Raw genomic sequence first — 13572 nt, forward strand, 5'->3', positions numbered from 1 at the left:
AAAAGCTCAAGAGCCATGACGTGAGAGGTGTGTGGAAGGGGCTACAGACAATCACGGACTTCAGAGGGAGAACCAGCGGTGAAGAGAACTCCTCTACCTCCTCCCAGGCGAGCTAAATCCATTCTTTGCTCGGTACGACGTGAACGGCAGCCCGCCAAGGCAGCGCTGCCGAGGAGACCAGCCTGCTGATCATCTCAGAGGCTGACGTGCGCAGAGCCTTCAAGCGGGTGGACATCCGGAAGGCGGCAGGTCCCGACCACATCCCGGGCGCGCCTCAGAGCATGTGCAGACCAGTTGGCAGGAGTCTTCGCAGACATCTTCAACCTCTCCCTGTCCCAGGCTGTTGTTCCTGAGAGCTTCAAGATGTCCACCATTGTGCCTGTCCCCAAACACCCCAAGGTAACCTGCCTGAATGACTGGAGACCCGTAGCCCTCACCTCGATTGTCAGTAAATGCTTGAGAGGTTGGTCAAGGACTTCATTTGTTCCATGTTGCCTGCCACGCTGGACCCATGGCAATTTGCATATCGTCAAAACAGATCCACCGACGACGCATTGCCATGGCACTTCACACCGCCCTTTCCCACCTGGAGGAGGAACTGTTGTGTGCGAATGCTGGTTGTGGACTACAGCTCAGCGTTCAACACTATTGTTCCCGCCAAGCTCGACACCAAGCTCAGAGGTCTAGGCCTGCACTCTACCATGTGCAGCTGGATACTGGACTTCCTGTCGGGCCGCCAGGTGGTGAGGATGGGCAGTACCACCTCAGAGCCGCTGACCCTCAACACGGGAGCCCCTCAGGGATGCGTGTTGAGCCCTCCTCTACTCCCTGTACACCCACGACTGCACGGCCATGCACAGCTCCAACGTCATCATCAAGTTTGCTGACGACACAACAGTGTTGGGGCTGATCACCGACGACAACGAGACAGCCTACAGGGAGGAGGTTGGATCACTGGTACAGTGGTGCCAGGAGAACAGCCTCGTCCTCAACGTCAAGAAGACCAAGGAGCTGATCGTGGACTACAGGAAGCGGAGAGGAGAGTACACCCCCATCTCCATAGATGGAGTTGCAGTAGAGAGGGTCAGCAGCTTCAAGTTCCTCGGCGTGCACATCTCCGAGGACCTCACATGGACCACGCACACCACTCACGTGGTGAAAAGGGCCCAACAACGCCTGTATTTCCTTAGGCGACTGAGGAAATTCAACATGGCCCCCGCATCCTCAGAACATTCTACACCAGTACCATCGAGAGTGTTCTGACAGGTTGCATCACCGTCTGGTACGGGAACTGCACCGCCCTGGAGCGTAGGGCACTACAGAGGGTGGTGCGGTCGGCACAGTACATCGTTGGAGGTGAGCTTCCCTCCATCCTGGACATATACACCAAGCGGTGCGTGGCCAGGGCCAAACGGATGATGAAAGACAATAACCACCCCGGCCACAAACTGTTCACCCTTCTACCGTCAGGCAGGCGATACCGCAGTATCAAGTGTCGCACAAACAGACTGAGGGACAGCTTCTTCAGTCAGGCCATCAGGCTGCTGAACAAGGACTGAGACCCTCATTAACACTATACACCAGAACATATTCTGTGAATATCTATGGCCATGGTGTATATTTTTATTACATTGTTTTATATATATATATATTGTATATATATATTGTATGTATATACATATATATATATATTGTCTCAAAAAAGTGTATATTTTATTACATTGTTTTATATATATATATATTGTCATGATGTATATTCTATTACATTGTTTTATATATATATTGTTAATACTTTCTTCTTTTTTGTGTGTGGATATTCAATTGTATAGTTTATTCTCATTCTTATTCTTTTTTTAGTCTGCTACTGCTGTCGGGTGTTTTGCACATAAGAATTTCACAAACCGATTATACTTGTATAAAAGGGGATGTGACAATAAAAAACTTGAAACTTGAAACTTGATATTTAACTTTTCAGCCAAAAAAACAGAATTCTCAGGTCAAAAATAAGATTTTATTATCATATTACTATAAATCTGATGAGCAACACGTTGATTGATTGATTGATTGATTGTTTGTTTGATTGGTCGAGGATGCAGCTCTGCACACAGGGCCTCATCTAGTGGTCCGATCCATCTCAGGAATACCTCCACACCTGAAAACGTGTTTCGAGTCCCGTATTTATTATAATCTGATGTTCCAAAGGTCAAGGTGACTTTGACCTTTAGCGGCCATCCGCTTGAATGTGAGAACGTCTTCACATCTTTGGACCCGTCCAGCCGCCCTCGACGGATTAAAAAAAAAAGTATTTTGTTCAAAGGTCACCGAGACCTCACGAAACCCTTAAAGGGCCCTAACTCAAGAACTCAAGAGCTCATGAGCCAAATATGACACATTCACAGGATGAAGTGAGGACTTTCTGGACAGACACGCAAACTCATCAAAATATCAAATATCAGATATCAAATAGCACCTCTTTTCTTCCTCCCTCGCCCCGTTGAGGTCATTGGTGAAGAGTTCGAGAACAATTGGGTCTTTAGTTTTTCACTTTTCAAACTACGTCACGATGAAGTCTCGTGAAAAAAAAAGTATCTGACGAACATACGTAGTTAAAGTTCATTAAAGTAACGCTCGCTCGCGACGTTACGTCGGAGGGATCCACCGGTGCAGCTCCACGAAACAGACCTTTACATAACACACCGTTTAAACCCCCACCTATGAGAGGCCCTCTCCACACCTCCTTTCCTCCATCCATCATCTCGGAGGCCGTGAGAGGATCTATCTTCGTGAACTGTTTTCTTTTTTGAGCCCCCAAAATTACAAACAAACTAAAAAGGCTAGAGGATCGATAGAGTGACGTCTCTCAGGATGATGGACTGGCTCTTCAGAGAGGGAATCAATGTCTCTCTCTCTCTCTCCGTCGTTCTCCTCCGGTCAGAAGGGTTTTTAAGTGTGTGTGCCGAGTCTCTCCGCTGTGATGTAACGGTCCTTTTGTTTCTCATTATTCCGTTTCAGCCTGGAAGACCCCCGACGCCACGTTGATGTGTGAGCTCGCCCCCCGGTAATGGCCCACAGGACGCGCGGTGGAAGTAAGTGCTTGTGGTCAGATTTACCGCCGTCATGGTCCTCCTCCTCCTCCTCCTCCTCCTGTGAACCGTGAGCTCATCTGATGCAGACGTATTGATCAGCGCTACATGGCGACCTCTGGCGACCTCCGGGTCACAACACACACTTAACACGAAGCCCACCGCACTCACGCCGTCTGGTTACTGCTGCCGTTGCTTTATTTTCTGCGGGCGGCGGATGGAGAGAACTCTCACGGTCCAGGAGCTCTAAAAAAAGAAAACAGGAGAGCCCGTTGTGTCCATCTCAAATATAAAGGAAGTAAAGTTCCCCGAGGGGAGTGTGTGTGAAGAGAGGAGGGTCGGCCGGGGAGAAGCGGCGTCTCCGCTCGGTTCTCCACGACGTTGTTTGGTAATAATGAATCCAGGGCGATGTGTGTGTGTGTGTGTGTGTGTGTGTGTGTGTGCGTGTGTGTGAAGATGAATCCCCGAATTATGAATCGTGCTGCCTGTAATGATGCAACAGGCCGAGCGTTGACTTGGAGGCCGTTTCTCCGCCCCTGAGAGGTGGAGCTCGCTTCATGGCGGTGGTTTCTCTCATGGAGCGGCGGCCGGTCGGAGGGAACTGAGGCGTCTCTGGAAACGGGAGATTTATTAATTAAATGTCACTAAAAACAATAAAACATTGGCAGCGTTTACCTGAGAGACGTCAAAGAGAAGTGTGTTCGCACCAAATGTATTTAAACTATATTACATTGTGAAGACAATGTGGAGACAATGTGGAGACAATGTGAAGACAATGTGAAGACAATGTGAAAGCAATGTGAAGACAATGTGGAGACAATGTGAAGACAATGTGGAGACAATGTGAAGACAATATGGAGACAATGTGAAGACAATGTGAAGCAATGTGGAGACAATGTGAAGACAATGGGAAGACAATGTGGAGACAATGTGAAGACAATGTGGAGACAATATGGAGACAATGTGGAGACAATGTGAAGACAATGTGAAGACAATGTGGAGACAATGTGAAGACAATATGGAGACAATGTGAAGACAATGTGAAGACAATGTGGAGACAATGTGAAAGCAATGTGAAGACAATGTGAAGACAATGTGGAGACAATGTGAAGACAATGTGAAGACAATGTGGAGACAATGTGAAGACGATGTGAAGACAATGTGGAGACAATGTGAAGACGATGTGGAGACAATGTGGAGACAATGTGAAGACAATGTGGAGACAATGTGAAAGCAATGTGAAGACAATGTGGAGACAATGTGAAGACAATGTGGAGACAATGTGAAGACAATGTGGAGACAATGTAGAGACAATGTGAAGACAATGGGAAGACAATGTGGAGACAATGTGAAGACAATGTGAAGACAATGTGGAGACAATATGGAGACAATGTGGAGACAATGAGACAATGTGAAGACAATGTGAAAGCAATGTGAAGACAATGTGGAGACAATGTGGAGACAATGTGAAGACAATGTGGAGACAATGTGGAGACAATGTGAAGACAATGTGAAGACAATATGAAGACAATGTGGAGACAATGTGAAGACAATGTGGAGACAATGTGAAGACAATATGGAGACAATGTGAAGACAATGTGAAGACAATGTGAAGACAATATGGAGACAATGTGAAGACAATGTGAAAGCAATGTGGAGACAATGTGAAGACAATGGGAAGACAATGTGGAGACAATGTGAAGACAATGTGGAGACAATATGGAGACAATGTGGAGACAATGTGAAGACAATGTGAAGACAATGTGGAGACAATGTGAAGACAATGTGAAGACAATGTGGAGACAATGTGAAGACAATGTGAAGACAATGTGGAGACAATGTGAAGACAATGTGGAGCCAATGTGAAGACAATGTGGAGACAATGTGAAAGCAATGTCAAGACAATGTGGAGACAATGTGAAAGCAATGTGAAGACAATGGGAGTCGCCTCCCCCTCGTTGGGTTCTCCACCCTCTGCATCACGGCGGCGCCGACAGCCGTGGAGAGACTTCCTGTTAAGCCTCGTGAGACGGAGGCCCGCGAGATGAAGGCCTGAGACAGGTGTCCATGGGGGGGGGGGGGTCTATCCAGCTTCCTGTCTCCCTTTCTATCGTTCTATACATCAGCCTCACCATCCATTTACACATCTATCTCTTTTCCTCGCCGCTGCCCGTCTCCGGGGAGGTGGGGGGGGGGGGGCTGGCGCGTCGGCGTGTGAAATATTCATCGTATTCCAGAGAGTTTGACGGGCGACGCCTCGTCTCTCCGCCCTCAGACCAGAGAGAACGTTAACTACAGAAACGTCTGGAAGGCTTCGGCTGCCGGTTTCACCGCCGCCCGCCATCCGGCTCGACGGCGTCCGGCTCGACGCGCTCGCTAAGATCCTCTCGTCCCGTTTTAATGGGAACACTCGAAATATAAAAATGAATGGACTCTCACGCTCAGTGATCTTTAACCTGAATGAAAATCACTGGAAGTCAACAATTTTCCGCCTAATTTCCAGTTTCGGGAGTTTTCTCCAGAAGACTCGGCCCTCGCAGCGCGACGTCCAACCGCTACGGGGGGACCGTCATGAAACTGTGTGGATCTTTAATTCTCTCTGTTCGTTATCGTTGGCCAAAGGCATCAAATTCTGGTATTTAAATGAATTATTTCAACTTTAAACGAGTCATTTAAACTTTAAATGAATAATTTCCACTTTAAACGAGTCATCTCTACTTAAAAAAAGTCATTTAAACTTTAAACGAGTCATTTCCAATCTTTAAAACAATTAAAAACCTTTGATCAGATGGAATAAAAAAGAAAACAATAAACTAATAACCAAATGTGTCGATTGGGCGACGCTCAATCATCACACGGTCCAGTCTTGTTTTTGTGGGTTTTTTTCATATCCGGAATGAAAGTTTAAAAAAAAGTCTAAACCAGAAAAAAGCTTGTTGTTGACAGCCAGCCTGTTGTTGTTGTTGTTGTTATTGACAGCCGGCTTATTTACACGAAGGCATGGATCGGCCTCTCGCTCTCTCCGCATAATAATTCTCGGGCGTCAACCTGCGATGGAGTTGATTAGCCCCGGAGGGAGGAGGGGGGGGGGGGAGAAATAAGTAAGTCAACGAGAGACGGAGAATGATTTTGGGCTTTTCTCTTCCCGAGGAACATCGATGAGGACTCCGGAGTCTCACTGAGGTCCTCGGCTAATTACATCTATAATCACTTCATACTGTAAAAAACACAACGGGGTGCAGGGGGGGGGGGGGGGGGTATGTGGCGGCTTAATTGAGAGCCAGTGGAGTTTTAATTAAAAATAGACAGCTAATTGGGTCACAGCTCCTAATCCCCGTAAAGCACAGAGGTTTTCCCGCCATCCGGTCGATGGGGGTGCGGGGCTTAAGTGAAACTAGAACTACAGCCCTTTAGCTTAATTGCTGATTTTTGGCGTCGTGACCGCGGGGTCCAGCTAGTCGCCTCATTCGTCTCTCTTTTTTCTTTCGCTGAGTATCCACAGATTCTCTCTCTTTGTCTCAAAGGAGGCGGGGCCAAATTAGCAGAGTTAGCGGCGTGAGTGGCGTGAGCGGCTTTAGCGGCTTTAGCGGCGTTAGCGGCGTTAGCGCGACCCTGGAGAAAAACCTCGCAGCGGCCTGATTTCTTCCCGTTGCTCCCCGTGTTCCCAACGCCTCACCTGATTCTCTGCAGAGCCACATTATTGTAGCGGCCGCGGCGTCCGACGAGCACGAGGCTACGAGGCTAGGAGGCCGGTTTGGTAGTTTCATCACTCACGGATAATTATATCCGGAACGAGAGAAATGACGAGCGTCGTCGGCCCCGAGAGGTCGTCAAACATTCGGTTATTTTCAACACCGGTGGGACAGTTGTCAAATCTCCCTCCGCCGCCGCCTGTCACCCCCCCCCCCCCCCCCCCCGTGGTTTAATATTAGCGATCGGTCCCCCGCGTCACGTCTTCCCCGTCTCGGCATCTGGATTTAATTGGCGCGACGCTGTAAAGTCACAGCTGCTCCGCCTGTTAGGACAATAAACTACCTCCCAATTAGGAGTCGGGAGCAACAAAATAAGAGTCTGACTTTAGCGTCGCTGTCGCCGTCGCCGCGCCGCGGGACGAGGCTCCTCGCCGACGTAAACAAATTCAATAAAACAAGTTGCTCCATCGTCTCCTCCATCACAACGCCGTTCCAGTCCAGAGGATATGTGGAGCAGGAGGAGATTGAGGGGGGGGGGGGGTGCTCAAAATCAATGCCGGTGCATGGCGAAGAGGTGTGTGTGTGTGTGTGTGTGTTGGTGTGTGTGTGTGTGTGTGTGTGTGTGTGTGTGTAATTGCCAGGGCGGATGATTAATTGGCGTTGGGATGATGAGTTTTCGCGGCTACGTGTGCAGAGCGTAACCACGGCGATAACGAGCGGCGCGTTAGTGAGGAGGCGGAGCCAGAGGAACATCTGGGGTCCGCCTCACGCACACAACAATGGGGGGGGGGGATTCCATTCCCCCCTCCCCTCCGAGTACGACTCAGGTGGTCTTACCATTTTTTTTTTGGGGAGGATGGAGTGATGCATGGTGGGTCGTGCCCCCCCCCTCTTGTCTCACCGCTCGCTGTGAACAAGAAGCAAATGAAGTTTCCCACTTCCTGTGGCCTTGAGTGTCTTCCTGAATAATGAGCGACTTGCCCCCCATTGGCTCTCACTCTCCCCCTCAAAGTCCCCGTATGATGAGAGAGAGAGGAGAGGGTGAAGGGGCCTTCAGGTTTTGGCACTTGTCCTGAGAAGAAGAAGAAGAAGAAGAAGAAGAAGAAGAAGAAGAAGAAGAAGAAGAAGAAGAAGAAGAAGAGGGGGAAGATGAAGGAGAAAACGAGGAAGAAGAAAAAGAAAGAAAAAGGACAAAAGGAAAAAAGGAAGAAGAAGAAGAAGATGACATAATGGAGGGATTCTCCAGCGCTCCGCGGCGGTGACGGGGTCCGATCCGTGATGCGATGGCGCTATTTTCGCTATTTTTAAACGCGGAGCGTCCATCAGTGGACGATGATGGTGGAGGAGAGCAGCCACCGGGGGGTGGAGTGGCCTTGTGTGTGTGTGTGTGTGTGTGTGTGTGTGTGTGTGTGTGTGTGTGTGTGTGTGTGTGTGTGTGTGTGTGTGTGTGTGTGTGTGTGTGTGTGTGTGTGTGTGTGTGTGCTGGCGGACGCTCCATTGTTGCTCTACATCGTTGCTACGTCGTCACACTAACCATGCTACCACGTCGCGCTAACACACACACACACACACACACACACACATACACACACACACACACATACACACACACGAGCCCTCGGCTACGAGTCCGGCCCGCCGCACAGAGGCGTCCGCTTGCTTCCCCACATGTTGACCTGCTGTCCCCGCCACGGCGCTCTGGGCTAAGCGGCCGCCGCCGTGACCTTTCACATCAGTCAGTGGAACGCTCCAGTCAGAGAGACGCTTGACATTCTGAAACGGCGGGAACTTGAAACGGCTTAAATCAGCGGCCGCGGCGCTCCGATGTGGGCGTGCATTAAAGATTCATGCAAACAGCTGGGTTTTGTTTTTCTTCTAAATGCAGGGCGCCCGGTCGTGTACTTCGATTTCAAATCGGGGAACGCCTGGAGGGGGCGGGCGATGGGCGCCGCTGCACGAGGGCTCGCCGGAGGAAATGAGACCCGTCAGAACTGAAAACGTGCCCCTGAAACGAGTGCAATTAAATCCTGTAGGCCAGATCAGACCCCCCCCCCCCCCCCCTGTGAATTATTTGTTTTCCTTCCTTAACCAGTGCAAAGCATTTTGGGTTTAAAAAAAAAAAAAAAAAAACATTTTGCATATAAAATATACAATTCAGTTTAAGAACTTCCACTTATATCTTATTGAATATTTATTAAATGACTATTTTCAAAGGCTTTTTAAGAAAATCCCAAGGACCCCCTAGAGGGCCTTGGCGTACCCCCAGGGGTCCACGTGCCCCCACTTGAGAACCACTGGGCTAGAGGACGAGACCCGTTCGTCTTCACAGGTGTGTGGGTGTCCGGCTGCTCACGCTAAGCCCCGCCTCCCAGGACGAATAATCTCCTGGTAACGAAACGAAAAGGACAAAAAGTCAATTTCCTATTTCTGCCACTTTGGATTAAATCCGCTGAACGAAAAGATGGAAACGTGCACGGCGAGCCTTTCTACCCTCGACGTGACCGACAGGCCCTCGGGGGGGCGGGGCTCTGCTTCCTCGTGGTCCACCCCCCCCCCCCCTCACTGCATTGCATCGACCTGTCTTTGTGACCCTCACTTAGTTACAGTGTTAAAACTCCAATCCTGGTCACATTTCCAACCGTTGATGCTCAGCGAGTCCGATCCCGACGCCGAGCGGACCGCGGCGCCGTGTGATTGCAGTCAAATTAATAATTTCCAAACGACAACTTTTGACATTTTCTCATTGGAGCCTGAACTGTGAAGCAGCTTCATCACACAGAAGAGTTCAGGGAATATCTCCTCATCAGAGGCCGGAATGACACACGCCTGATATGAGTATATATTTACACATATATATATATATAATACTCATCCATCTATATCTATATATTTGTATATCATCAATATACATGAGTATAAATATATACATATACAGTATATGAGTATATATATATATATATATACTCATATATATATATACTCATATTTATACTCATATATATATATATGAGTATATATATATACTCATATATATGAGTATAAATATGAGTATATATATACTCATATATATATATATGAGTATATATATATATATTTGAGTATATATATATATACTCATATTTATACTCATATATACTGTATGAGTATATATATGAGTATATATATATATGAGTATATATATATATATGAGTATATATATATATGAGTATATATACAGGACTGTCTCAGAAAATTAGAATATTGTGATGAAGTTCTTTATTTTCTGTAATGCAAAAAAAATGTCATGCATTCTGGATTCATTACAAATCAACTGAAATATTGCAAGCCTTTTATTCTTTTAATATCGCTGATTATGGCTTACAGCTTAAGAAAACTCAAATATCCTATCTCTAAATATTAGAATATCATGAAAAAGTATACTAGTAGGGTATTAAACAAATCACTTGAATTGTCTAATTAACTCGAAACACCTGCAAGGGTTTCCTGAGCCTTGACAAACACTCAGCTGTTATAAATCTTTTTTTTTACTTGGTCTGAGGAAATATTAAAATTTTATGAGATAGGATTTTAGAGTTTTCTTAAGCTGTATAAAATAATCAGCAATATTAAAAGAATAAAAGGCTTGCAATATTTCAGTTGATTTGTAATGAATCCAGAATGCATGAATTGCATTACAGAAAATAAAGAACTTTATCACAATATTCTAATTTTCTGAGACAGTCCTGTATATATATATATATATGAGCCTCCATCATTCTCTCCCCTCTTCTGCCCACATGCACTCTGACTCTCGTGTTTGCTCTCGCACATTTGTTCCGTCTCACTCTCTCTCTCTTTCTCTCTCTCTCTCTCTCTCTTTCTCTCTCTCTCTCGCTCACGCATCCCGACACGCTCTCTTTTCCCTCCGGCATCTGGAGAGACGGAGGGTATTGTTGCCAAAGGGAAGAAAAGGTTCATTAAATATCGACTCCTGCGCCGCGTTCAGACGTTCAGAAGCGACGGATGGCGTCCACCCCCCCGCTGCAGAGAGGCCGTGACCTCCCGGGGGGGGCCGCGCGGCGACCATTTCAAAAGGCAACGTGACGGGGCCGATTGACAATTTACAGCCCGCACAAAAGCGACGCCCCCTCGGCGAGCTGGACGTAGTGAGACGACGTAGCGAGACAAGGTATTGAGACAAGGTATTGAGACAAGGTAGCGAGACAAGGTAGCGAGACAAGGTAGCAAGACGCCGAAAATACGTAGAAAGCAGAAAGTCGGGGTTCTTCTTTTTCTGGCAAACTTGCATATTTTTCCATCTCCATGTTTTCCATGAGCCTCTGGTGTGTGCAGCACATCATCCACAGAAGAGACGATCACGCTGAGTAATGGGGTTTTAAATAACAATAAAGAGGGAGCGCCTCCAAAGGTTACAGCGCTAAAAGGTTTCCTCCTTCCTTCAGAAGGTGGAGCTCCTCCCCCCTGGAGCTGTAGATCCGGCACTATCTTTGGCTCACACCCACATGGAAAAACCCACTCGGCATTTTGCATTTCCCACCGATGCCCGAGGAAAAGAAATGAAAAGAAGTGCCCCGGTGTCACGGAGGAGAGGAGGAGAGGAGGAGGAGGAGGAGGAGGAGGAGGAGGAGGAGAGGAGGAGGAGGAGCGGAGGAGGAGAGGAAGAGAGAAGACTAGGAGCTTAATGTAGATCCGTCATCAGCTGGCTGCAGATCAAAAGAGCAGCATTGGCAGGCGGAGCACAGAACCCACCGGAGTGTGTGTGTGTGTGTGTGTGTGTGTGTGTGTGTGTGTGTGTGTGTGTGTGTGTGTGTGTGTGTGTGTGTGTGTGTGTGTGTGTGTGTGTGTGTGTGTGTGTGTGTGTGTGTGTGTGTGAGTGTTTTGGGGGCGGAGAGGTGTGGGCACATGGCACAATTTATCAAGGCAAAAAGGATCTGGCACTTTAAAAAATGTCTCCAGAATCCCCTCCCAAAAACTAAACAACAACAACAACAACAAAAGAGAAGAGATGGAGAGCGTGTGATGAGCGTTGCCGATAATCAAGCTCACGTGGGCTCTAATTCCCACTGTGTTACATTCTCACGTCTATTTTATTTTTTTATCATTTATTTTACGTGACGAAACCAGAAAAAGAAGAAAGAAAAAAATTCCGGTTCGTCAGCTGAAAAAAAAAAGAAGCTCATTTGTGAAGCAGGTCGTCGCGCTGACCTTTGACCCCGCCGCTGGCCCAAAACAAGTCGAGCTGGGCTCCGTGCCCGAGAAGGGGCCGACCTGCACGAGTGGCGTCTGCCCCCCCCCCCCCCCCCCCCGGCGACCTCGGGGCGACACCCGCCACATTACCCGCGGCGCCCCAGAGACGAGAGGCCACGCCCCCTGTTAGCAGACCTTTTTAGCAGCTCTGTGATTGGACGGGAGATGTTCCACCGGCTGTGGAGACAAGCACCGAGTCTCCTTATTGGTTCCCTCATGCAAATTAAGATAAACAGACGAACCAAGAGTCACCAAAACTAATTAATATCCAATATATATCGGATATGAATCTTATTTTGGTGACCTTCCTGTTTTTGCTTTAAGACGCCGCCTCGCTGCTATGACGTAAACATCCACACGGGGTGGTGTCGCGATGACATCACCGTTCAACGAACCTAAAGTTTTCCACTCGTTACGTGAAAGGTGTGTCTTTTCAAAATAAACTTCCCCGCATGTGAAAATTCCACTCATTACAAGAATACTGTGTATTTTCAAAATAAAGTTCCACTTATGTGAAAATTCCACTCGTTACGTGAAAACTGTCTTTTCAAAATAAACTTCCACGTTTGTGATAATTCCACTCATTACAAGAAACTGGATTTTCAAAATAAAGTTCCACGTACAAGAAAACTTCCACATGTGTGAAAATTCCAATCATTAAAAGAAAACTATGTATTTTCAAAATAAAATTCCATTTATGTGAAAATTCCACTCGTTACGTGAAAACTGTCTTTTCAAATTAAACGTCCATGTATGTGAACATTCCACTCATTCCAAGAAAACTGTCTTTTCAAAGTACATTTCCACCTGTGTGAAACCTAAAGTTTTCCACACGTTACGTGAAAACTGTATTTACAAAATAAACTTCCACGGATGTGAAAATTCGAATTATAACAAGAAAACTGTATTTTCACAATAAACTTCAACGTATGTGAAATCTAAAGTTTCCACTCATTACGTGAAAAACTGTGTGTTTTCAAAATAAACTTCCATGTACGTGAAACGTAAAGTTTACACTCGTTACATGAAAACTGTATTTTCAAAATAAACTTCCACGTATGTTATGCGTAAAGTTTCCACTCGTTACATGAAAACAGTGTCTTTTCAAATTATCCTCCACGTATGTGAAATCTAAAGTTTTCCACTCGTTACGTGAAAACGGTATATATATACTCATAAAATAAACTTCCACGGATGTGAAAATTCCAATTTTTACAAGAAAACTGTGTATTTTCCTAAATAAACTTCAACGTCTATAAAACAGAAAGTTTCCACTCATTACGTGAAAAACTGTGTCTTTTCAAAATAAACTTCTGACATAAGTTTTCTTTACACAACAACACTACCAGCTGATGTTAAGGCAACAAACACACTTGTTTGTTACATAATTTATTATGAAAGTTGCTTGGCATAAAGTAACATTGACTCCTAACTGAAGACTTCTTGGTGTTAAATGAGTCCTAAAATAATTTCCGGCCGTGGACACAGAAAACAAATCTGCTGCCAGTCTCGCTATCGTGTTTTTGCCAATTTCCAACGCCGACACCTTT

At 46.5% G+C, this 13572-nt stretch overlaps 1 protein-coding gene across 1 annotated transcript in view; it reads left to right on the plus strand.

The window, feature by feature from the left end:
* Positions 1 to 13572, plus strand: part of mgat4c (mgat4 family member C) — a 76730-nt gene that overhangs the window by 20472 nt on the left and 42686 nt on the right. The window contains exon 2 of the mRNA XM_056416809.1: positions 3013 to 3086. Coding sequence (XP_056272784.1) covers positions 3062 to 3086 — 25 coding nt within the window. The 5' untranslated portion in view covers positions 3013 to 3061. The remainder of the gene's footprint in view (positions 1 to 3012; positions 3087 to 13572) is intronic.

The sequence above is a fragment of the Pseudoliparis swirei genome, chromosome 6, assembly GCF_029220125.1.
Source record: "Pseudoliparis swirei isolate HS2019 ecotype Mariana Trench chromosome 6, NWPU_hadal_v1, whole genome shotgun sequence".
Lineage (NCBI taxonomy): Eukaryota > Metazoa > Chordata > Actinopteri > Perciformes > Liparidae > Pseudoliparis > Pseudoliparis swirei.